The following is a 22665-nucleotide window of genomic DNA, read 5'->3' as shown; positions in this document are numbered from 1 at the left end:
TCGCGGGGGCAGTAGCTGAATCAGGGATACCCAGACTTCCTTCTCCCTGGCCACTTCCTCCAGCTCTTCCGGGGGGGGGGGGACCGAAAGCGTTCCCAGGCTAGCTGGGAGACATAGTCCCTCCAGCATGTCCTGGGTCTTCCCCGGGGCCTCCTCCTGGTGGGACATGCCCGGAACACCTCCCCAGGAAGGCACCCAGGAGGCATCCGAAACAGATGCCCGATCCACCTCAACTGACTCCTCTCGATGTGGAGGAGCAGCGGCTCTAATCTAAGCTCCTCCCGGGTGACCGAGCTCCTCACCCTATCTCTAAGGGAGCGCCTGGCAACCCTGCGGAGGAAGCTCATTTCAGCCGCTTGTATCTGCAATCTCGTTCTTTCGGTCATGACCCATAGCTCATGATCATAGGTGAGAGTCGGAACGTAGATTGACCGATAAATCGAGAGCTTCGCCTTCCGGCTCAACTCCTTCTTCACCACAACGGACCGGTACACAACCACATTACTGCTGCCGATGCCCCGATCCGTCTGTCAATCTCACGCTCCATCCTTCCCTCACTCGTGAACAAGGACTTGGAGGTGCTGATTCTCATCCCAGCCGCTTCACACTCGGCTGCAAACCGCCCCAGCGCATGCTGGAGATCCTGGCTCGAGGGAGCCAACAGGACAACATCGTCTGCAAAAAGCAGAGATGAAATCCTGTGGTCCCCGAACTGGACTCCCTCCGGCCCCTGGCTGCGCCTAGAAATTCTGTCCATAAAAGTAATGAACAGAACCGGTGACAAAGGGCAGAACCTGCCGGAGTCCAACGTGTACTGGGAACAGGTTTGACTTACTACCGGCAATGCAAACCAAGGTCCTGCTCCGTTTGTACAGAGACCGGATAGCCCTCAGCAAAGGGCCCCGGACCCCATACTCCTGGAGCACCTCCCACAGGATGTCACGAGGGACCCGGTCGAATGCCTTCTCCAAGTCCACAAAACACATATGGACTGGTTGGGCAAACTCCCATGAACCCTCGAGCACCCTTGAGAGTGTGTAGAGCCGGTCCAGTGGTCCTCGCCCAGGACGGAAACCGCATTGTTCCTCCTGGATCCAAGGTTCGACCAATGGCCGGATCCTCCTCTCCAGCACCCTGGCGTAGACCTTCCCCGGGAGGCTGAGGAGTGTGATCCCTCTGTAGTTGGAACACACCCTCCGGTCCCCCTTCTTAAAAAGAGTAACCACCACCCCGGTCTGCTAATCCAGGGGTACTGTCCCCGAACGCCACGTGATGTTGCACAGGCATGTCAGCCATGACAGCCCAACAACATCCAGAGACTTGAGGTACTCGGGACGGATCTCATCCACCCCCGGTGCTTTGCCACAGAGGAGCTGCCGAACTACCTCAGTGACTTCGGCTTGGGTGATGGATGGATCAGCCTCCGAATCCCCAGCCCTTGCTTCCTTTATGGAAGACGTGTTGATGGGATTGAGGAGATCCTCGAAGTATTCCTTCCACCGTCCGACAATATCCCCAGTCGAGGTCAGCAGCTCCCCACTTCCACTGTAAACAGTGTTGGTAGAGCACTGCTTCCCCCTCCTGGGGCGCCGGATGGCCGACACCATGGCCTCACTGAACTCCTCCCATACCCGAGTTTTTGCCTCCGTCACCGCCTGGGCTGCAGCACGCTTGGCCCTGCGGTACCTGTCAGCTGCTTCGGAAGTCCCACAAGCCAACCAAGCTCGGTAGGACTCCTTCAGCTTGACGGCATCCCTTTCCTCCGGTGTCCACCACCAGGTTCGGGGATTGCCGCCACGACAGGCACCCGAAACCTTACGGCCACAGCTTCTAGCCGCCGCGTCGACAATGGAGGTGGAAAACATTCGGACTCAATGTCCCCAACCTGCCCCGGGATCTGGTAGAAGCTCTCTCGGAGGTGTGAGTTAAAGACCCCTCTGACAGTGGGTTCGGCCAAACATTCCCAACAGACCCTCACAGTACGTTTGGGCCTGCCAAGTCTGTCCCGCTTCCTCCTCCGCCAGCGGATCCAACTCACCACCAGGTGGTGATCAGTTGACAGCTCTGCCCCTCTCTTCACCCGAGTGTCCAAGACATATGGCCGATAATCAGACTACAAAGTCGATCATTGACCTCCGGCCTAGGGTGTCCTGGTGCCATGTGCACTGATGGACACCCTTATGCTTGAACATGGTGTTCATTATGGACAAACTGTGACTAGCACAGAAGTCCAGCAACAGAACACCACTCCGGTTCGTATCGGGGAGGCCGTTCCACCCAATCACGCCCCTCCAGGTTTCACTGTCGCTGCCCACGTGAGCGTGAGAGACAGTGAGAAACCTATCCCCGACCCGAAGGCGCAGGGAAATGACCCTTTCACTCTGGGGGGAAAACTCCAACACGTGGCAGCTGAGCTGGGGAGGTATGAGCAAGCCCACACCAGCTCGCTGCCACTCACCACGAGCAAATCCAGAGTAGAAGAGAGTCCAGCCCCTCTCAAGGAGCTGGGTTCCAGAGCCCAGGCTGTGCATGGAGGTGAGCCCAACTATCTCTAGTTGGTACCGCTCGATCTCCCGCACAAGCTCAGGCTCCTGAGTGATATAGCTGAGTGAGGTGACATTCCATGTCCCTAGAGCCAGTTTCAGCATCCAGGGATCGGGTCGCCGAGGTCCCCGTCCTCGACCACTGCCTGATCCCACGTCGCTCTTTCGGGCTTTGCCCGGCTGGGCCCCATGGGGGGAGACCCAGCCAACGGGCCTCAACCTCAGGCCTGGCTCCAGGGTGGGGCCCCGGCTTCGCCATGCCGGGCGATGTCGCGGTCCTCGTTTTTCGTTGCATAAGAGGTCACTGAACCGCTCTTAGTCTGGTTCGTCACCTAGGACCTGTTTGCCTTGGGTGACCCTGCCAGGGGCATATAGCCCCAGACAACATAGCTCCTGGGATCATACGGGCACTCAAACCCCTCCACCACGATAAGGTGGCGGTTCAAGGAGGGGACACTTGACATTACTTGGTATATATAAGAGACTATCAAGACATCATTGAAACTAGAAACAGTTTAATCTGATGTGAGATGAAACTATGACTAAGTTATCAAAAACCAGACAGACATTTAAGTTGTCTTAACAGTGGTATTTGAATTGCTTAGTTATTTTACCTTCAGTGCCAATAGATACTTGTCTGTATCGGCCCATATCCAGAGTGCACAGCTTTTCCCTAATGCCCATTGTGAGCTCCAGCCCCAATACAGGACTCTAGATAAATAGTAAAGCTGAATAAATAGTGTACCTAATGAACTGATGTATGGAACCATTAGCTAATAAAGTCTTTGATTGGATTTAACTTGTCATTCTTAAAACCTTTAAGAATGTAAAACGTAAAAATGAATAATTAAAAAAAAAGAGTGGTTGTTGCTACCCTTTTAATTACTAGTACTACCTAGACATATATGTAAAACACACAGACCTGTTTGGCCTTGGACTTGGTGATGGTGTCAGATAGTGGCTGCTTCTTCTCCTTTACAGCTGTTTTTGAAAACAACTCCACAAACTCCTTAAAGTCCACATCAGGCTCCTCTATTGCGTCCCAAACCAATGAAGAAGAAACTTCCCTGAGAAACAAAAGAAAGCATTCACTAGTAGTACTAAAAATAAAAGAAAATGTGAAGGATTTCAGCAGTCAATTGTATATATATATATATTATATATATATATATTATATAACTCCCTGATGTTACTCTCCTCAAAATTGTGCTGCAATGTTTTAGATTTTAGATTTGTATAAAATCTGAATGTGATTTATTAAAGATTTTGCAAGTAGCCAGCAAAAATACAGCATTCTGTGTGATGGCTTACTTAGAAAACATTAAAAAATATGCGTTGTTAAAATTGATTCTGAGCATATTAGACTACTACACAGGTTTTGACAGCTTTGTAAAAAGCACTTTTAATGGCTGAAATATATAAAATAAGGCTGCATTGCCATCCCTTGTATAAAAATGGTTTGGGTGATTGTGTTGGTATGATTGGTATGGTTATCTTTAGTTCAATCAATTTTTCAAATCAAAATTGATTTTCACTATTTCGTCCACTATACAGAACAGTTATTATCTGGCCTTGAGGCAAGTCAATAAAAAATACCTCACCGTTTTGTGGCAACAATAGTTACACTTGTTACCAACTTTACTTTTTGGTATGCAGCTGGATCCTGGTCCAATAGAGAGGCTTCATGGGTCTGGGCGGCTCCACCACAGCCTTTCTGGGTGGTTTCTCCTGATTCAAACCAAGAGCATACAGCCCCAGTGGTAGAGGAGGAGGCAGGGAACCTAGAGTCCCTGGAAGAGCTGGAGGAACACAGATGGGTCCTGTTGGGGGAGGGGGAATCCAAGAGCCTGGATATGGTGGTGGAGGGGTTGGGCCTCCAAGTCCTGGTAATGGGGGCGGAGGAGGAAGAGCTATGCCACTAGGAAGGAGAGGAGGAGGAGGTGGGAGTTGATGAATACCAGGAACTGCTAAAACTGATGGTAGAGGAGGTGGTGGTGGAGGAGCTGGCATTGAGCCTGATGGTAAAGGTGGAGGAGGAGCTGTCACGGAGTCTGCTGGTAAAGGTGGAGGAGGAGCTGTCACAGAGTCTGCTGGTAAAGGTGGAGGAGGAGGTGGTGGTGGTGGTGGTGGAGGAGCTGGCATTGAGTCTGATGGTAAAGGTGGAAGAGGAGCTGTCACAGAGTCTGCTGGTAAAGGTGGAGGAGGAGGTGGTGGTGGTGGTGGTGGTGGAGGAACTGGCAGTGAGCCTGCTGGTAAAGGTGGCGTAAGAAGAGGAGGTGGATGAGCTTGCATTGAGCCTACCTGTAAATGTGGAGGAGGTGATGATGGAGGTGCTGGCAATGTACCTGCTGGTAAAGGTGGAGGGGGAGGAAGTAGTGGAGCAGATGGCATAGAGCCTGCTGGTAAAGGCGAAGAGAGAAGTGGTAAAGGAGGGACCACAGCCTGACCTTGATAAGAAGGTACTACTTGCTCTGGAAGGGTATGTGGAAGTGGAGGAGGAGGTGGTTGCTGCTGACATGAACAGAATAAGGTATCCTTTCTAGGTGGAAGATAGAGGAAGCTGTTCACTCCACCCAACTCACTACAAGGCACTTTGAATTTAAAGCTGTCATTCATGGGTGATGTCTGCACAGACTTAGCCTCCAGGCAGCCCAGAGAGAGAGTTACCTCTGTCTGCAGGTGAGCATCACACACAGCCCTAACCAAGCCCTGCTCTCCTCCACACTCTCTGTCTATCGTGGAAGGGGTGGGTTTCATACTGTTTCTGTCCAGCAGGGGGGTCTGTCGCTCCAGCTCAGCAATTTTAGTCCTAAGGTCTTCTATGGTTTGTTCCAGCTGTTGGATGACATTTATGTGTTTTTCCTTTAATTTTGCTGAAGGTAGTTCACAATCTTCCTACCAAAAAAAAAAAAAAAAAAGCTATGAATCAGTGTTCGGTATGTAATCAATTCAATACCATTTTATTGTATAATGCCAAATATCAATAAAAAAATCACATTGAAACAGTTGACATACAAACCCAAAAAAACCCTCCTCCCTCCTGAGACAGCATTTGATTATGTTGGAATGGAAAATTTCTTTGCTAATACAATGCTTTCTAATAACATTGCCTAAGGGAAGCATGTATATGGTGAAAAAAAATGGTCCTAGCACAGAACCTTGAGAAACTCTATACCTAACTCACATAACTGCTTAGCAACAGCTTTTTCAAGAATTTTAGAAATAAAAGGTCGGATATTGGTCTATAATTAATTTGAGCAGTCTAGTCGGGTTGGGGTCTAAGAGACATGTTGATTTAGCTGAAGCTACTGTTGATGTGAATTCAGAGATCTATGGGAGAGAAGCTGTGTAAACATACAGTATTGTTCAAAATAATAGCAGTACAATGTGACTAACCAGAATAATCCAGGTTTTTAGTATATTTTTTATTGCTACATGGCAAACAAGTTACCAGTAGGTGCAGTAGATTCTCAGAAAACAAAGAAGACCCAGCATTCATGATATGCACGCTCTTAAGGCTGTGCAATTGGGCAATTAGTTGAAAGGGGTGTGTTCAAAAAAATAGCAGTGTGGCATTCAATCAGTGAGGTCATCAATTTTGTGAAAAAACAAGTGTGAATCAGGTGGCCCCTATTTAAGGATGAAGCCAGCACTTGTTGAACATGCATTTGAAAGCCTGAGGAAAATGGGTCGTTCAAGACATTGTTCAGAAGAACAGCGTACTTTGATTAAAAAGTTGATTGGAGAGGGGGAAACCTATAAAGAGGTGCAAAAAATTATAGGCTGTTCAGCTAAAATGATCTCCAATGCCTTAAAATGGAGGGCAAAACCAGAGAGACGTGGAAGAAAACGGAAGACAACCATCAAAATGGATTGAAGAATAACCAGAATGGCAAAGGCTCAGCCAATGATCAGCTCCGGGATGATCAAAGACATTCTGGAGTTACCTGTAAGTACTGTGACAGTTAGAAGACGTCTGTGTGAAGCTAATCTATTTTCAAGAATCCCCTGCAAAGTCCCTCTGTTAAAAAAAAGGCATGTGCAGAAGAGGTTACAATTTGCCAAAGAACACATCAACTGGCCTAAAGAGAAATGGAGGAACATTTTGTGGACTAATGAGAGTAAAATTGTTCTTTTTGGGTCCAAGTGCCATAGACAGTTTGTGAGACAACCCCCAAACTCTGAATTTAAGCCACAGTACACAGTGAAGACAGTGAAGCATGGTGGTGCAAGCATCATGATATGGGCATGTTTCTCCTACTGTGGTGTTGGGCCTATTTATCGTATACCAGGGATCATGGATCAGTTTGCATATGTCAAAATACTTGAAGAGGTCATGTTGCCTTATGCTGAAGAGGACATGCCCTTGAAATGGTTGTTTCAACAAGACAATGACCCCAAACACACTAGTAAACGAGCAAAGTCTTTGTTCCAAACCAACAAAATTAATGTTATGGAGTGGCCAGCCCAACCCCCGGACCTTAATCCAATCAAGAACTTGTGGGTTGATATCAAAAATGCTGTTTCTGAAGCAAAACCAAGAAATGTAAATGAATTGTGGAATGTTGTTAAAGAATCACAGAGTGAAAGGTGCCACAGGTTGGTTGACTCCATGCCACACAGATGTGAAGCAATTATAAAAAACTGTGGTCATACAACTAAATATTAGTTTAGTGATTCACAGGATTGCTAAATCCTACAAACAAAAACATTTGTACAAAATAGTTTTGAGTTTGTACAGTCAACGGCAGACACTGCTATTTTTTTGAACACACCCCTTTCAACTAATTGCCCAATTGCACAGCTTTAAGAGTGTGCATATCATGAATGCTGGGTCTTGTTTGTTTTCTGAGAATCTACTGCACCTACTGGTAACTTGTTTGCCATGTATCATTAAAAAATATACTAAAAACCTGGATTATTCTGGTTAGTCACATTGTACTGCTATTATTTTGAACAATACTGTAACTGAGGTCTTATAGATGATTCAAGAGCTACTGTAGTAGACAATTCATTTATGGCAGCTATAGGAAGCACCTGAGGAATTTTATCTCTAATAGTTATAATTTTATTGGTAAAGAAACTCATAAAGTCATCACTGCTAGGAGCTAAGGGAACACTGGGCTCAACAGAGCTGTGACTTTTTGTCAGCCTGGCTACAGTGCTGAAAAGAAACCTGGGATTGTTCTTATTTTCCTCTGTTAGTGATGAATAGTGTGCAGTTATGGCTTTACGGAGAGTTTTTTATGTTAATAGACAGTTTTTCCAGGCTAGATAAGGTTCTTCTAAAATTGTGGAATGCCACTTCCTTTCCAGCCTTTGTGATGCCTGCTTTAAGGTACGAATATGTGAACTGTACCATGGAGCTAATCCCCTCTTATTCACTAACTTCTTTTACAAAGGGGCCACAGTATCAAGAGTTTCACGCACTTATTAAATGTTCAATATTATTAAATGTTCAACTTCAATCCCATATGTTAGAACAAGATCAAAGACGTTGATTAAAACAGTATATTAACATTTTAAGTGAAACCAATTGAATCTAATATTGAATTAGATGCAGTTCTGAGACTATTATTTTCAACATCTACATGAATGTTAAAATCTCCCACTATAATGACTTTATCTGAAGTAAGCACTAAATCGGTTAGGAAGTCTGGAAATTCAGTTAAAAACTCAGTAAGGGACAGGTGGACAGTACACAATGACAAGTGGAACTACAGTGGGTACGGAAAGTATTCAGACCCCTTTAAATTTTTCACTCTTTGTGTCATTGCAGCCATTTGCCAAAATCAAAAAAGTTCATTTTATTTCTCATTAATGTACACTCAGCACCCCATCTTGACAGAAAAAAATTTATTAAAAAAGAAAAACTGAAATATCACATGGTCATAAGTATTCAGACCCTGTGCTCAGTATTGAGTAGAAGCACCCTTTTGCCTTCTTGGGAATGATGCAACAAGTTTTTCACACCTGGATTTGGGGATCCTCTGCCATTCTTCCTTGCAGATCCTCTCCAGTTCTGTCAGGTTGGATGGTGAACGTTGGTGGACAGCCATTTTCAGGTCTCTCCAGAGATGCTCAATTGGGTTTAGGTCAGGGCTCTGGCTGGGCCAGTCAAGAACAGTCACAGAGTTGTTCCGAAGCCACTCCTTTGTTATTTTAGCTGTGTGCTTAGGGTCATTGTCCTGTTGAAAGGTGAACCTTCGGTCCAGTCTCAGGTCCTGAGCACTCTGGAAGAGGTTTTCTTCCAGGATATCTCTGTACTTGGCCACATTCATCTTTCCTTCAATTGCAACCAGTCGTCCTGTCCCTGCAGCTGAAAAACACCCCCACAACATGATGCTCCCACCACCATGTTTCACTGTAGGGATTGTATTGGGCAGGTGATGAGCAGTGCCTGGTTTTCTCCACACATACCGCTTAGAATTAACGCCAAAAAGTTCAATCTTGGTCTCATCAATTCAATTCAATTCAGTTTTATTTGTATAGTGCCAAATCACAATACAAATCATCTCAAGGCACTTTACAAAAACTAAAACTAAAAACCCAACAATTCCCTTATGAGCAAGCACTTGGCGACAGTGGAGAGGAAAAAACTCCCTTTAACGGAAGAAAAAAAAAACCTCCAGCAGAACCGGGCTCAGTTTGGGCGGCCATCTGCCTCGACCGGTTGGGGTGAGTGGATAGAGCAGAGAGAAAAGAACAGCAACAATAAACAACAAATAGACACTGCAAGTTGGTGGGGCCAGTAACTGCACATCAGCGATAAACAGCTCCAGGACCAGGGACACCTGCAGAAGGTACAGAGAGAACAGAGAGAGAGAGAGAGAGGGAGGGAGAGAGCACAAACTAGGGTAGAGAGAGAGCACAAGGTTAGTAACATTCAATGGTGGAATATACATGAGGTGGGAGAGAAGGGGGGGGGTTAGGGTAGGGGAGCTCAGTGCACCGATGGTCCTCGGGCAGTCTAGGCCTATAGCAGCATATCATCAGACCAGAGAATCTTATTTCTCATAGTCTGCGAGTCCTTCATGTGTTTTTTGGCAAACTCTATGCAGGCTTTCATGTGTCTTGCACTGAGGAGAGGCTTCCGTTGGGCCACTCTGCCATAAAGCCCCGACTGGTGGAGGGCTGAAGTGATAGTTGACTTTGTGGAACTTTCTCCCATCTCCCTACTGCATCTCTGGAGCTCAGCCACAGTGATCTTTGGGTTCTTCTTTACCTCTCTCACCAAGGCTCTTCTCCCACGATTGCTCAGTTTGGCTGGACGGCCAGGTCTAGGAAGAGTTCTGGTCGTCCCAAACTTCTTCCATTTGAGGATTATGGAGGCCACTGTGCTCTTAGGAACCTTGAGTGCTGCAGAAATTCTTTTGTAACCTTGGCCAGATCTGTGCCTTGCCACGATTCTGTCTCTGAGCTCCTTGGGCAGTTCCTTCGACCTCATGATTCTCATTTGCTCTGACATGCACTGTGAGCTGTAAGGTCTTATATAGACAGGTGTGTGCCTTTCCTAATCAAGTCCAATCAGTTTAATTAAACACAGCTGGACTCCAATGAAGGAGCAGAACCATCTCAAGTAGGATCAGAAGAAATGGACAGCATGTGAGTTAAATATGAGTGTCACTGCAAAGGGTCTGAATACTTATGACCATGTGATATTTCAGTTTTTCTTTTTTAATAAATTTGCAAAAATTTCTACATTTCTGTTTTTTTCTGTCAAGATGGGGTGCTGAGTGTACATTAATGAGAAATAAAATGAACTTTTTTGATTTTGGCAAATGGCTGCAATGACACAAAGAGTGAAAAATTTAAAGGGGTCTGAATACTTTCCGTACCCACTGTAGTTCTTGTCTTTTCCAGTTTGGATGTGAGAGGTCAAGAGTGAAGCTCTCAAATGAGTTATAACTGTACTGAGGATGAAAGTTTAATAATAAGTTTGAGTGGAAGATTGCAGCTACTCCTCCACCTCGACCTGTGCTTCAAGGAACATGACAGTTTTTATGACTGAGGGGGGCTGATTCATTCAGACTGACATATTCATCCTGCTGTAACCAGGTTTCAGTAAGATAAAGTAGGTCAATTTGGTGATCGGTTATCAAATCATTTACTAACAGAGATTTAGATGAAAGAGACCTGATATTTAATAATCCACATCTGACTGTTCCGTTTTTCTGTTCAATAAGAGGAGTGGTTTTCATTTTTTAACTCCTCTTGTGCTGGATACCACCTACACAGCCAGTGACAAAATGAGGATATGTGGCTAAACATGTCATCGCTGGTCAGACTGGGGAGAGGAAAATGACTGCGTACACAGATAACTGAAAAAGGAAACTATAAAATAATAATTTAAGAGAGAGTTGACTTAAAATAGGCAGTGTTGCACTTTTAAACCTCCAGTCTCCCCTTTCTGTGGTCAGCTCTGTTGTGTTTTAATGAAGCCTAGTTGACAATGACAACATATGATGGTGAGAGCAGCTGTGTGATATATCAGATATGCAAGTGTTCACAAAGATGTCCCTATTCTAACATACTGTACATGATGTTTACTGTTTTAGTAACTATAGTGTTGTGTTTGAAGTTTAATAGATCTTTGGAGTCAAAGATACATTAAACCTGGTGTAACAGATTTTAATAATATAATTTATAATAATTATATAATAAATAAGAATTTATTTGCTGCAGTGCCTGTGTATTCGCGCATCTGCAAAAGGGCTAATAGGTTTTCTGACACCTGGTTGCAGAAAGATGCATAAACATACCATGGTAAAAAAGTAGAAAACCTTAAATCACTACATCTGTATACTAGCTTCTCTTCATTGGCTCCCTGTAAAATCCAGAATAGAATTTAAAATCCTACTTGTTGTTCCCAGAGTTTCCAAAAGTAGAATGGGGGGCAGAGCCTTTAGCTATCAAGCTCCTCTCCTGTGGAACCAGCTCCCAGTCTGGGTTCAGGAGGCAGACACTCTCTGTACTTTTAAGGCTAGACTTAAAACCTTCCTCTTTAACAAAGTGTATAGTTAGGGCTGGCATTCTAAGAACTATTATAGCTCTCAGGTCCTGTAATGCAGACATACATAAAAGCTGAAATTGTGAAAATGTGAAGCAACACCCACACACGCTGGACTGCACATACCCGCAGATTGAACAAAACTGTTGAATATTCAATTACCAGACTATATAAAAAAAAGTGGAGAAAATTAAAGTTACCGACCTGACATTCTTGGTTCTCTATTTGTTGTCTCAAACCCAACTGGGATGCATGGTATTCTGGACAAAACAGAACTGCATGTTAGAAGGCTGCAGTACAACAGTTTTCAGACTCCTGTAGTTGATTATAAACACAAAGTATGAAATTGTTTTATATAAAATATAGTTTAGGCTGATGCCACCCACTGAGTTTGGCTAGAAGTGCAAACATATGCAAGCTTGGGGTGCAGACACATGGGGTGCAGATAATACAATGTGTACTTTTGAAACAACAGCTGATTCTGTCGATAAATTTTACAATAAAATGAAAGGTTTTGTCTACTTTCCTAGTTTGCTTAAGACAGTAAAAGTTTAATTAGGCAAACTGACATTCTCCACTCCTGCCAATTCTTGGAAACATTTCAATCTGGCTTCTACACCCACCACAGCACTGAAACAGTCTAACTCAAAGTCACCTATGACCTCCTTGCTTCCCAATCTGGTTCTCTCACAATCCTTCTCCTCAACCTCAGCACTGCCTTCGACATCATCAACCTCTCCATCCTACACAAACATTTGCAGTCATCCTTTGGTATCACTGGTTCAGCCCTCACCTCTATGTTGACAATACACAGCTGTACATCTCCACCAAATCCATCACCCCAGTCATTCTCTCCACCATCACAAAATGCCTTACTGACATCAAAATCTGGATGGCCAATAAGATCTTCAAACTCAAAAGCAATAAAACAGAACTCATCATTATTGGACTTAAAGCTCTCCTACCCTCTGCCCAGGACTTCTCCCTCCTCATCAACAGACAAAATGTCACTCCTTCCCCCTTTGGAGGATGGGGGCCAAAACCTGCAAAACCTTGGCATCATAATGGACTCCACCCTCTCCTTCAAATCTTCATTCTTTCACCTCGAGAACATTGCCCATCTCTGCACCTCCCTCTCTCACTTCACTGCAGAAATACTCATTCATGCCTTCTGTCATAGCCTCATTTACACTACCCACTGAAGACTCTTGTTTTATATTTAGTTCCTATTCCCCATTTTTGTAGCCCTCAGTAACGTTATGTCTAATCATTCCCAATGTTTCACCTGTCCCTGCTCTGCTCTGCTCTTTCCCTATCTCCTTGTGTGTGGCTATATAGCTGCCCTGTTCATTTGTTCCCCAGCGATTTGTTTGGTGTCTTTGCAGCCTGTTTCCCATGTGTCTGATTCTCGGTCTCCATGTTCCTGTTTTCCTGCCTGTTCTTCTGCCTGTCTCCAGCAATTAAAGGCTTAAAAACAGCAGAGGACAGACTAACATCTGGTCTCCTGAGCCACTTAAAATATAGTTCGAGTTGCTCAGGAGTACCAGGAGGTCTACATTTATTGCTCATGGCTGGAGCAATTATTCAAACACCCCTGTCGGTCACCGCTACAGTCTGCTCTTTGCTGGGGGAATGCCAGAGCCTAAAGATCCCCCTACAGTCGGATTATCATTATTATTATTATTATTATTAGAAAGGCCTATGTGGGTTCCTTCTCCAGCTTTACTATAAAAATAATCTGTACTGCTAAGACTAATTAAATAAAGTGGAAACTGATATTTACCGGTACCAGGAGGTCAGGGAGCACTCGCTGTGGTACATGACTGTTTATTTTAAATATTTCCAAGGAGGTGGACAAATCTACAACTGGGGTATAACAATACTGGCAGACTGTTACTGTTTCTGAGGACCCTGGCTTTGAGTAAGTACAAAAATACAGCCATGAGGAGAAGGAACCAGTGCAAAGGCCAGAGTCCCTGCATAAAACTATCAATCACTGAGGAAACGAAACACTTGGATGCCCACACCTCCTACTTCCGCTTTCATGTCATTGTTACTATGTTCTTATTATTGGCACCTGTGGATTTGAGTCCTGTCCTGTCTGGGGTGCAGGGGCTCTTGATCTGCCCTGTTAGCTTCCCATCAAAAGGATCCAGGGAGTGTGGTTGGTTAACTGCTGCCCATGTATAGAGTTGGTCATGCTGGTGAAACAATTACATTTAGAGCTAACTATTAAATTGCATGATACATTATACTGACTCAAAATAAATACATTTGGAGATGATAAAAAGTGAATTTTAAGATTTCAAAATGTTTCTACATTTTTCTATTGCTACGTTAATGTAGGATTTATAAGTATATTCATTTAAATGTGCACTCATTCTATTAGGTGTATCAGGTCAAACATGCAGTATGTAGCTTATATGTCACATCAACAGCATATAATCAGGTGTATCAAGTTTCATTTGTGTCCCCATATTGCCTTATTCATGCATTTGTGGTCCTGCAAGGCCACAACCAACCCAAGGTAAGTCCTAATGGATGTCACTGCTTTAGTCAGGATCCTCAACACTACATTTGCAGTTCTCAGTACAAATCCGTTTGGGCCAAAAGGGGGGACATTTATCATGGACCCTGGATAGCAGGAATAAGTGGAAGAGTGGATAATATTTTTAGAATGTAAAGGTGCACATTATTATTATCACATTACACTATGATGTAGTGTCAAAAAAGGAAATATTGTGTAAGCACAAATGTCCAATTGTGAATAATATAATCAATACAACTCACAACAAATATATCTGTAGTTTGTAAAATAATGTATATTATGTGTAACTGCATACATCAAACTTGTTTGATGCTGTAGAGGTCATGTGGGCATTGCTGCCACCCAGTTGCTCTCTGAAGCAGTCAGTGAATGGTAACAGGAGTCCCATGGCCAAGATCCTGGAGCAGAGCCTCTCAGCCTCCTCTGGCTCTTCCTGCTGCTGCTGCATGAACAGCTTCTCCAGGAGGGTACGACCTAGACATACAGTAATAAAAAGGAGAAATTACCGTTATCACCTTGCAGAGTGCTGTGAGGGACTGGTGACCTACAGTGGCTTGCAAAAGTATTCATACCCCTTGAACTTTTCCACATTTTCTCACATTATGACCACAAACATAAATATATTTTATTGGAATGTTATGTGAAAGACCAACACAAAGTGGCATACAGTTGTAAAGTAGAAAGATAATTATACATGAGTTCAATTTTTTTTTACAAATAAAAAACTGAAAAGTGCAGTGTGCAAGAGTATTCAGCCCCCCTGAGTCAATACTTTGTGGAACCCCCTTTTGCTGCAATTACAGCTGCAAGTCTTTTGGGGTATGTCTCTACCAGCTTTGCACATCTAGAGACTGAAATCTTTGCCCATTCTTCCTTGCAAAACAATTCAAGCTGAGTCAGATTAGATGGAGAGCGTTTGTGAACAGCAGTTTTCAGATCTTGCCACAGATTCTCGATTGGATTTAGGTCTGGACTTTGACTGGGCCATTCCAACACATGAATATGTTTCATTTTAAACCATTCCACTGTAGCTTTGGCTTTATGTTTAGGGCCGTTGTCTTGTTGGAAGGTGAATCTCCGCCCCAGTCTCAAGTGTCTTGCAGACTCCAACAGGTTTTCCTCCAAGATTGCCCTTATATTTGGCTCCATCCATCTTCCCATCAACTCTGACCAGCTTCCCTGTCCCTGCTGAAGAGAAGCAGCCCCAGAGCATGATGCTGCCACCACCATGTTTGACATTGGGTATGGTGTGTTCAGAGTGATGTGCAGTGTTAGGTTTCTGCCACACATAGCGTTTTGCATTTAGGCCAAAAAGTTCAATTTTGGTCTCATCTGACCAGAGGACCTTCTTCCACACGTTTGCTGGGTCACTCACATGGCTTCTGGCAAACTGCAAACGGGACTTCTTGTGGTTTTCTTTTAACAATGGCTTTCTTCTTGCTACTCTTCCATAAAGTCCAGATGTGTGCAGTGCACGACTGATAGTTGTCCTATGGACAGATTCCCCCACCTGAGATGCAGATCTCTGCAGTTCATCCAGAGTCACCATGGGCCTCTTGGCTACATCTCTGATCAGTGCTCTCCTTGTTCGGCCTGTTAGTTTAGGTGGACGACCATGTCTCGGTAGGTTTACAGTTGTGCCATGCTCTTTCCATTTGCGGATGATGGACTGAACAGTGGTCCGTGAGATGTTCAAAGCTTGGGAAATCTTTTTATAGCCTAACCCTGCTTTAAATTTCTCCACAACTTTATCCCTGACCTGTCTGGTGTGTTCCTTGCACTTCATGATGCTGTTTGCTCCCCAATATTCTCTTAACAAACCACAGAGGCTGTCACAGAACAGCTGTATTTGTACTGAGATTAAATTACACACAGGTGGACTCTATTTAGTCATTAGGTCAACATTCGATCAGTCAGCAATCATCAGGCAACTTCTGCAGGCAATTGGATGCACTCAGAGAAAAGGGGGCTGAATACTTTTGCACACTGCACTTTTCAGTTTTTTATTTGTAAAAAAAATTTGAACTCATGTATAATTTTCTTTCTCCTTTACAATTGTATGACACTTTGTGTTGGTCTTTCACATAACATTCCAATAAAATATATTTATGTTTGTGGTCATAATGTGAGAAAATGTGGAAAAGTTCAAGGGGTATGAATACTTTTGCAAGCCACTGTATGCAGGGTGTACCCCTGCCTTTCACCTAAACAGAGCTGGGACAGGCTCCAGCAGATCCGTGTGACCCATCCATCCATCCATCCATCCATTATCTAGTCGAGGTAATGGATGGATGGGTGGAATGGCCTCAGGTTCCTGCTCATTGTGGGGACACACTCCAGAATGGAACGGATTCCTGCTTAAGGCTATCCTCCCTGTCTGCATTGTCCTGGGCTTCTCCTGGTACTGTCTCTCAGTCCTCCCTTCAACTCTGCTCCCTTTGTTCCTGGTTTACTGTCTCACCTGTGCCCTGGATCGTTGTTTGGATTCTGTTTTCCCCTAACCCTCTTGAGTCTGTCGATTCTGGGACTTTATTGGAGTCCTGCTTGTGGGTAACTGCTTGTTACTGCTTGTGTTGTATTTGTCATGACAGCCTGTATTCACTATTATTTAATAAATCCCTGCATTGAAACCTCATGCCTGCATTAGGGTCAGAGTCCTGAGAAACTCCTGACAAGATACCCAAATGGGAAATGACAAAACAGTTGAACAAAGAATGGGACTGAGTGCAGGTCTACTTGTGGTTCCCAGAGTTTCCAAAAGCAGAATGGGAGGCAGAGCCTTTAGTTATCAAGCTCCTCTCCTGTGGAACCAGATCCCAGCCTGGGTTCAGGAGGCATACACTCTCTGTACTTTTAAGGCTAGACTTAAAACCTTCCTCTTTGACAAAGCATATAGTTAGGAGTGGCTTCAGGCAACCCTGAACCATCCCTTAGTTATGCTGCTATAGGCCTAGGCTGCCCGAGGGCCATCGGTGCACTGCGCTCCCCTACCCTAACCCCACCCCCACCTCTCTTCCCTTCCCCTCCCCTCTCTTCCTCTCCTCCCACCTCAGATGTATATTCCACCACTGAATGTCACTAACCTTGTGCTCTCTCTCTCCCCTAGTTTGTGCTCTCTCCCTCTCTCTCTGTTCTCTCTCTCTGTATCTTCTGCAGGTGTCCCTGGTCCTGGAGCTGTATATCGCTGATGTGCAGTTACTGGCCCCACCAACCTGCAGTGTCTGTTTGTTGTTTATTGTTGCTGTTCTTTTCTCTCTCCTCTATCCACTCACCCCAACTGGTCGAGGCAGATGGCCACCCAAATTGAGCCCGGTTCTGCTGGAGGTTTTTTCTTCCATTAAAGGGAGTTTTTTCCTCTCCACTGTCGCCAAGTGCTTGCTCATAAGGGAATTGTTGGGTTCTTAGTTTTAGTTTTTGTGAAGTGCCTTGAGATGATTTGTATTGTGATTTGGCGCATACAAATAAATAAATAAATACAAATCAAATTGAATTGAATTGAATTGAACCTATGGTCATGAGCTCTGGGTCATGATTGAAAGGACAAGATCGTGGATACAAGCGGCTGAAATGAGCTTCCTCCGCAGGGTGGCCGGGCACTCCCTTAGAGATAGGTTGGGGAGCTCGGTCACCCGGGAGGAGCTCGGAGTAGAGCCGCTGCTCCTCCACATTGAGAGGAGTCATTTCAGGTGGCTCGGGCACCTGTTTCGGATGCCTCCTGGGCGCCTCCCTGGGGAGGTGGTCTGGGCATGTCCCACCGGGAGGAGACCCTGGGGAAGACCCAGGACACCCTGGAGTGACTATGTCTCCCAACTAGCCTGGGAACCCCCCCCCCCCCGGAAGAGCTGGAGGAAGTGTCCAGGGAGATTGAAGTCTGGGTATCCCTGATTAGGCTGCTGCTCCCGCGACCCGGCCCCGGATAAGCGGAAGAAGATGGATGGATGGATTTTACCAAGAATTCCAGATGATTTGGAAATCCCATTGGTGACGCTGGGGATGGAATGGACAATGACAAGTCTTGTAGAGGCTGTGGATGCAGCTGGAGGTGCCTAAGGCAGTGGAGGGGCCACCAATAGATGTGCTAATCAAGTGGGGATACTTGGCTGATGAGAGGTCCTTTGCGGGTGAGGTATGAGCGCTTTCTTCACTCCTCTCTTCTCTCAGAGGAGCCCTCAAATACTTAAAAAAATATGTTCTTCTTTGGAGATTAAAGATGTGTGGCAGTTGAAACATCCCACAGAGAGAGATTATACTCAGGACTCCAGAATGTATTTTCATGGATAGATTTTTTCCTTATTTCTACACAGCACTAGACTCTCTATAGAAAGCATCTTAATCCTCAGAGACCAGAAGCCATGAAACTGGGGGGGTACCAAAGAGAATACATTCTGTTTTGTTCTCATTTAGACTAAGAAAATTTTGTGTTAAGCAGTATTTGATGTTGTCCAGACATCTACGGAGGGATCTAAGAGTATCAGAGGAGTTAGAAACAACAGGCAGATAAATTTGCAGATCGTCTGCATACAGATGAAACAAAATATCGTATTTTGTAATGATTTGTACATGTTACCTAATGGTAACATGTACAAATAAAATAAAACTGGGCCCAAAATGGAGCCTTGTGGCAAACGGACTTTCCTCCTGAACCCTGGACTTTTGGCCGTCTGGAAGCCGGCCCTTGAGGGGGAGTTGGGTAATGTCATGGTCTGATGCTTTTGGTTTCCTTTGTTGGACTTTTATTTTGGTTTTTGTCTTCCTGTCCCGCCTGGCTTAGTTTCCAGGTGCTTTATTAGGTGTCCATATAGATGTCCAGGTAGTGCTTTATGCTGATTATTATGATTAGTTACACCAGTGTTTGATTGTCCCTTTTTTCTCGTCTATATATATCAGTTGGCTTCCTTTGTTTCTTGCTGGAGTATTGTTTGAGTCATGTTTTGAATCTGAGCTATGTTCAACGTTTTTAATTTTCTGAGTTTGTTAGCTGAGACTTTGTTTTATGTTCAAGTTGCACGTTTGAGTTTACCATGTGCTGGATCTTTGTTTGTGCCTGTTCCTGTCCCAGTCTGCCCGAACTACATTTCTCTTCTGTTTGGCATTAAAAATAAAGAACTTTAGTTGTCCATACTTGGGCCCTGTACCACTTCTTCTTAAAAGAACATAACAGATTTTTTTCTCCTGCTACTAAGTGCATGTTCAAGAGGGATGGGTTGTTATTCTCTATATAAATTACCTTGAGATGATTTTTTTGTAAATTGAACTGAATTGAACTGACATTTAGTTTATTGTTTTCTCCTTCTCTAGTAAACAATAATTACTGAATGAAGTGAAACTACAATTGTTTACCTGTAAAGATGTCCTGAAAGCCACAGGGAGAAACCTGTCCACAGGAAGATCTCCTGGTAGCACATATGGGCTGACTTCCTCCTCCTCTGTAGCTCATCAAATAGTCTCCTGACCCTCCAGAGCCTTGGCCAGCTTCCTCTCTGCTCATTAGCCTCCTCTCAAGCTCCTCAGTCCAGTCTGCTGAGCGACTCAAAGGTCTGATGAGTCTTTGTGTACGCTGTCTATGGACCTGCTGATCACTGGCCATGGTCCTGTAAGTATTCATATTTCTAGTTAGCTTTAATTTGAAAGTGGATCATATGAGTAAAATTGCTTCGTATAAATAAACCATTAAAACATTATGTATTACATATATACCACTTATGAGTGGCATTGTTGCTTATAACTGCAACTGATGACAATTGTACTGCATTACCACATAATAATATAACTTTTAAACAAAAGAAGACGACATGTTCACTGTGATGGACCGTGACGAAGTAGCCCCATTACTGTGGACTGACCCTAACATACAAACACAAATTTTTGCCATTCATACTTGACGCTCACATATTTGTGACACATACACTTACATCCAACATTCTTGCACATGGCACTCTTAAGAAAACCTTATCAGCTGAATACTTACTTATTCTCTGATTCTCCAGGTCCCTGCATGTCAGGAGTTACCTGTGGTGCGCCTGACCCTGTCATCCTCGAGTCACGCAGTTCTGAACAAGGCATCCATTGCACCATACCTCAACGAGGGATTGTCCCAAGTGCCTGGAGAGTTTTGTGTTGTGGATTGATCTCCAGTGATTTTGTGTTTAAATAAACTGACTCACCGTTTTTAATCTGCCTTCGGGTGCTCTCCAATTCCGTCATAACTGACGTAACAAATGATAGAAGATAGATTCATAGTAACTGTATCATGATTTATTGTAACTGATTGCACTATGATTTTATTATGGTAGATTGTGTATGTGTTAATGGAATTAAAATAAGATGTATGTGCAGGTCAAGTAATAAGGAAGTGAAAACTGTTGGAAAGTACCAGAAGGATCGAGTGAACAGATGGCTGGGGAATAAAGGGAAGTATCTGAATTAAAATAGAATTAACATTTTGAAATTAAAGTAATGACCAGGGCAGAGTGATCTATTACATAGGCCTTAAGTCTGCTTGGTAACTGACCAATAGGATTATAGATGGTAAATAAATAAATAAATAAAGTAAGCATTACCTAATGCAGGAGAAAGAGTATATAAACCCTAGATGTTTGTTGGTTGGGACAGACTTTTCAGTTGCTGGGGAAACTGCCAGTTTGCATCAAGATTTTTGCCACCATCAAGAAGTGCATAGAAACTAACAGAAGACATTCAGGATCCTTGCACTGGGCAAGGCAGCTGTTGGGCAGTCTGGCCTTCCTGTTGGGAGGAAAGACCCCAACATGGAGGAGAAGAGAAGCTGATGATGGAATTAAGTTCCATCCAGAGACTTTCAACAACCAATCTTTACATTTTGGATTTTTATACTCTTCAACCAGCCCTATTCTTCAAAGACCAAGGAGGTTGTGAGTAAAATGATATCACTGTATTGTTGATTTTAATTAATTTTTAATTCATTTACTGATTTAAACGTATATATGTTTTGCTGTTAGCTTTTGCATCTGCTAAATAAAGTACATCTGCAGGTAAAGTAAAAGCTTCCTTGCTTTAATTGTAATTTTATAAGGGTTTCTTTAACCCTTAAGTGATCCTTTAATATCCTAACACATTTGTCCTTAATGATAAAAAAATGTTACTTTCCCAAAAACTGCTGTAAAAACTATATATTAATATTTTTTTCACTTTAAACAAGTCAGTCTTCTTTTTTGGGGTTTTTAAAAACTAGCAGCTAGAGCTACAACAATTTTTTTTATCATGTTTTATTTAGATTTTACAAGATCACCATAATTTTCAAATTTGGAATTACATTTTCAAAACTGACTAAACTAAAATAATTTTAATAAAATACTCATTTATTTATTTATTTTCCAAGGCTGTAGGGAGCCGCAGCAGAGGGATAAAAGAGACACGGGATGCCGACCCCTGGCCTAGATGCAGTGTACAGAAAGGGCACAGTCGCCTCTTCTTCTTGAGACTGCTCGGTTGATACAATGTCTGCAGTGACATGTTGTGCATGTTCTACCACACTGCCATGGCAAGTACACTGTTCTACGCTATGCTCTATGCAGTTCTGTGCTAGGCAGGGGGCTGGACCTCTAAGAACTGTGGTGGAGCAGCAGATATGGAGGAAGCTGCATGCTATGATGGACAATAATAAACACCCTCTCCACAACATCCTGACTAGACAGAGTAGCAGCTGTGTCATGCCAAAGTAGTTATCCCCGACAGAAATTGTATCCCCCCGCCGTGGGAGTGTACACGCATTCAGAGTAAAGGTGGACCTTTGTTGTTAGGCTTGAATTTTAGCTAAGCTCATTTAAAAAAACAGTAACACTTGGGTTCTTTAGTCATAGAAGGCTATTAAAATCATATTGCAATGCTTTATTCTAGCAGTAGCGTACTTAATCACATTTCTATAACAGACCTATATTATGAACAGTATGTATCAAAGATGTTGTAGGTATTATAATTTTCATGTTAGCTTACTTATAATATTGCTTTTTTTTTAGGAGAGCTGTACTACTGGCGATATAAAGGCACCGCAAAAACAATAAAAACATTAGTTAGTTCGTGGAGCTGATGAGGCAAATGCCATATTTATTGATTTTGAACAGAACTAGAATGAACAATTTGAAGATTTTCAATCAAGATTTAGAGCACATCATAGTACAGAAACAGCACTGTTAAAAGTTACCGACGATCTTCTCTTAGCCTCAGATAATGGACTTGTTTCTATACTTGTCCTCCTAGACCTTAGTGCTGCATTCGACACCATTGACCACAACATCTTATTACAGAGACTGGAGCATGTGATTGGTATCAGAGGAACAGCGTTAAAATGGTTCCAATCCTATTTATCGGACAGATTCCAGTTTGTTCATGTCCACGATGAACCTTCCACACGAACAAAAGTTAGTTATGGAGTTCCACAAGGCTCTGTGCTAGGACCGATTCTATTCACCCTGTACATGCTTCCTTTAGGATATGTCATTAGGAAGCACTCTATTAATTACCACTGCTATGCAGATGACACTCAGTTATATCTATCTATTAAACCTGTTAACACAAACCAGTTAACC

General features: G+C 43.7%; 1 protein-coding gene across 1 annotated transcript in view; it reads right to left on the bottom strand.

The window, feature by feature from the left end:
- Nucleotides 1-22665, bottom strand: part of fmn2b (formin 2b) — an 81794-nt gene that overhangs the window by 46492 nt on the left and 12637 nt on the right. The window contains exons 2-8 of the mRNA XM_026314743.1: nucleotides 19442-19692; nucleotides 14397-14575; nucleotides 13631-13754; nucleotides 11758-11813; nucleotides 4940-5438; nucleotides 4186-4777; nucleotides 3466-3610 (exon numbers count right to left, since the gene is read on the bottom strand). Coding sequence (XP_026170528.1) covers nucleotides 3466-3610; nucleotides 4186-4777; nucleotides 4940-5438; nucleotides 11758-11813; nucleotides 13631-13754; nucleotides 14397-14575; nucleotides 19442-19692 — 1846 coding nt within the window. The remainder of the gene's footprint in view (nucleotides 1-3465; nucleotides 3611-4185; nucleotides 4778-4939; nucleotides 5439-11757; nucleotides 11814-13630; nucleotides 13755-14396; nucleotides 14576-19441; nucleotides 19693-22665) is intronic.

Source organism: Mastacembelus armatus, chromosome 19, assembly GCF_900324485.2.
Source record: "Mastacembelus armatus chromosome 19, fMasArm1.2, whole genome shotgun sequence".
Lineage (NCBI taxonomy): Eukaryota > Metazoa > Chordata > Actinopteri > Synbranchiformes > Mastacembelidae > Mastacembelus > Mastacembelus armatus.
The sequence above is the reverse complement of the archived record's forward strand: the minus strand, read 5'-3'. Positions and strand labels throughout refer to the sequence as shown.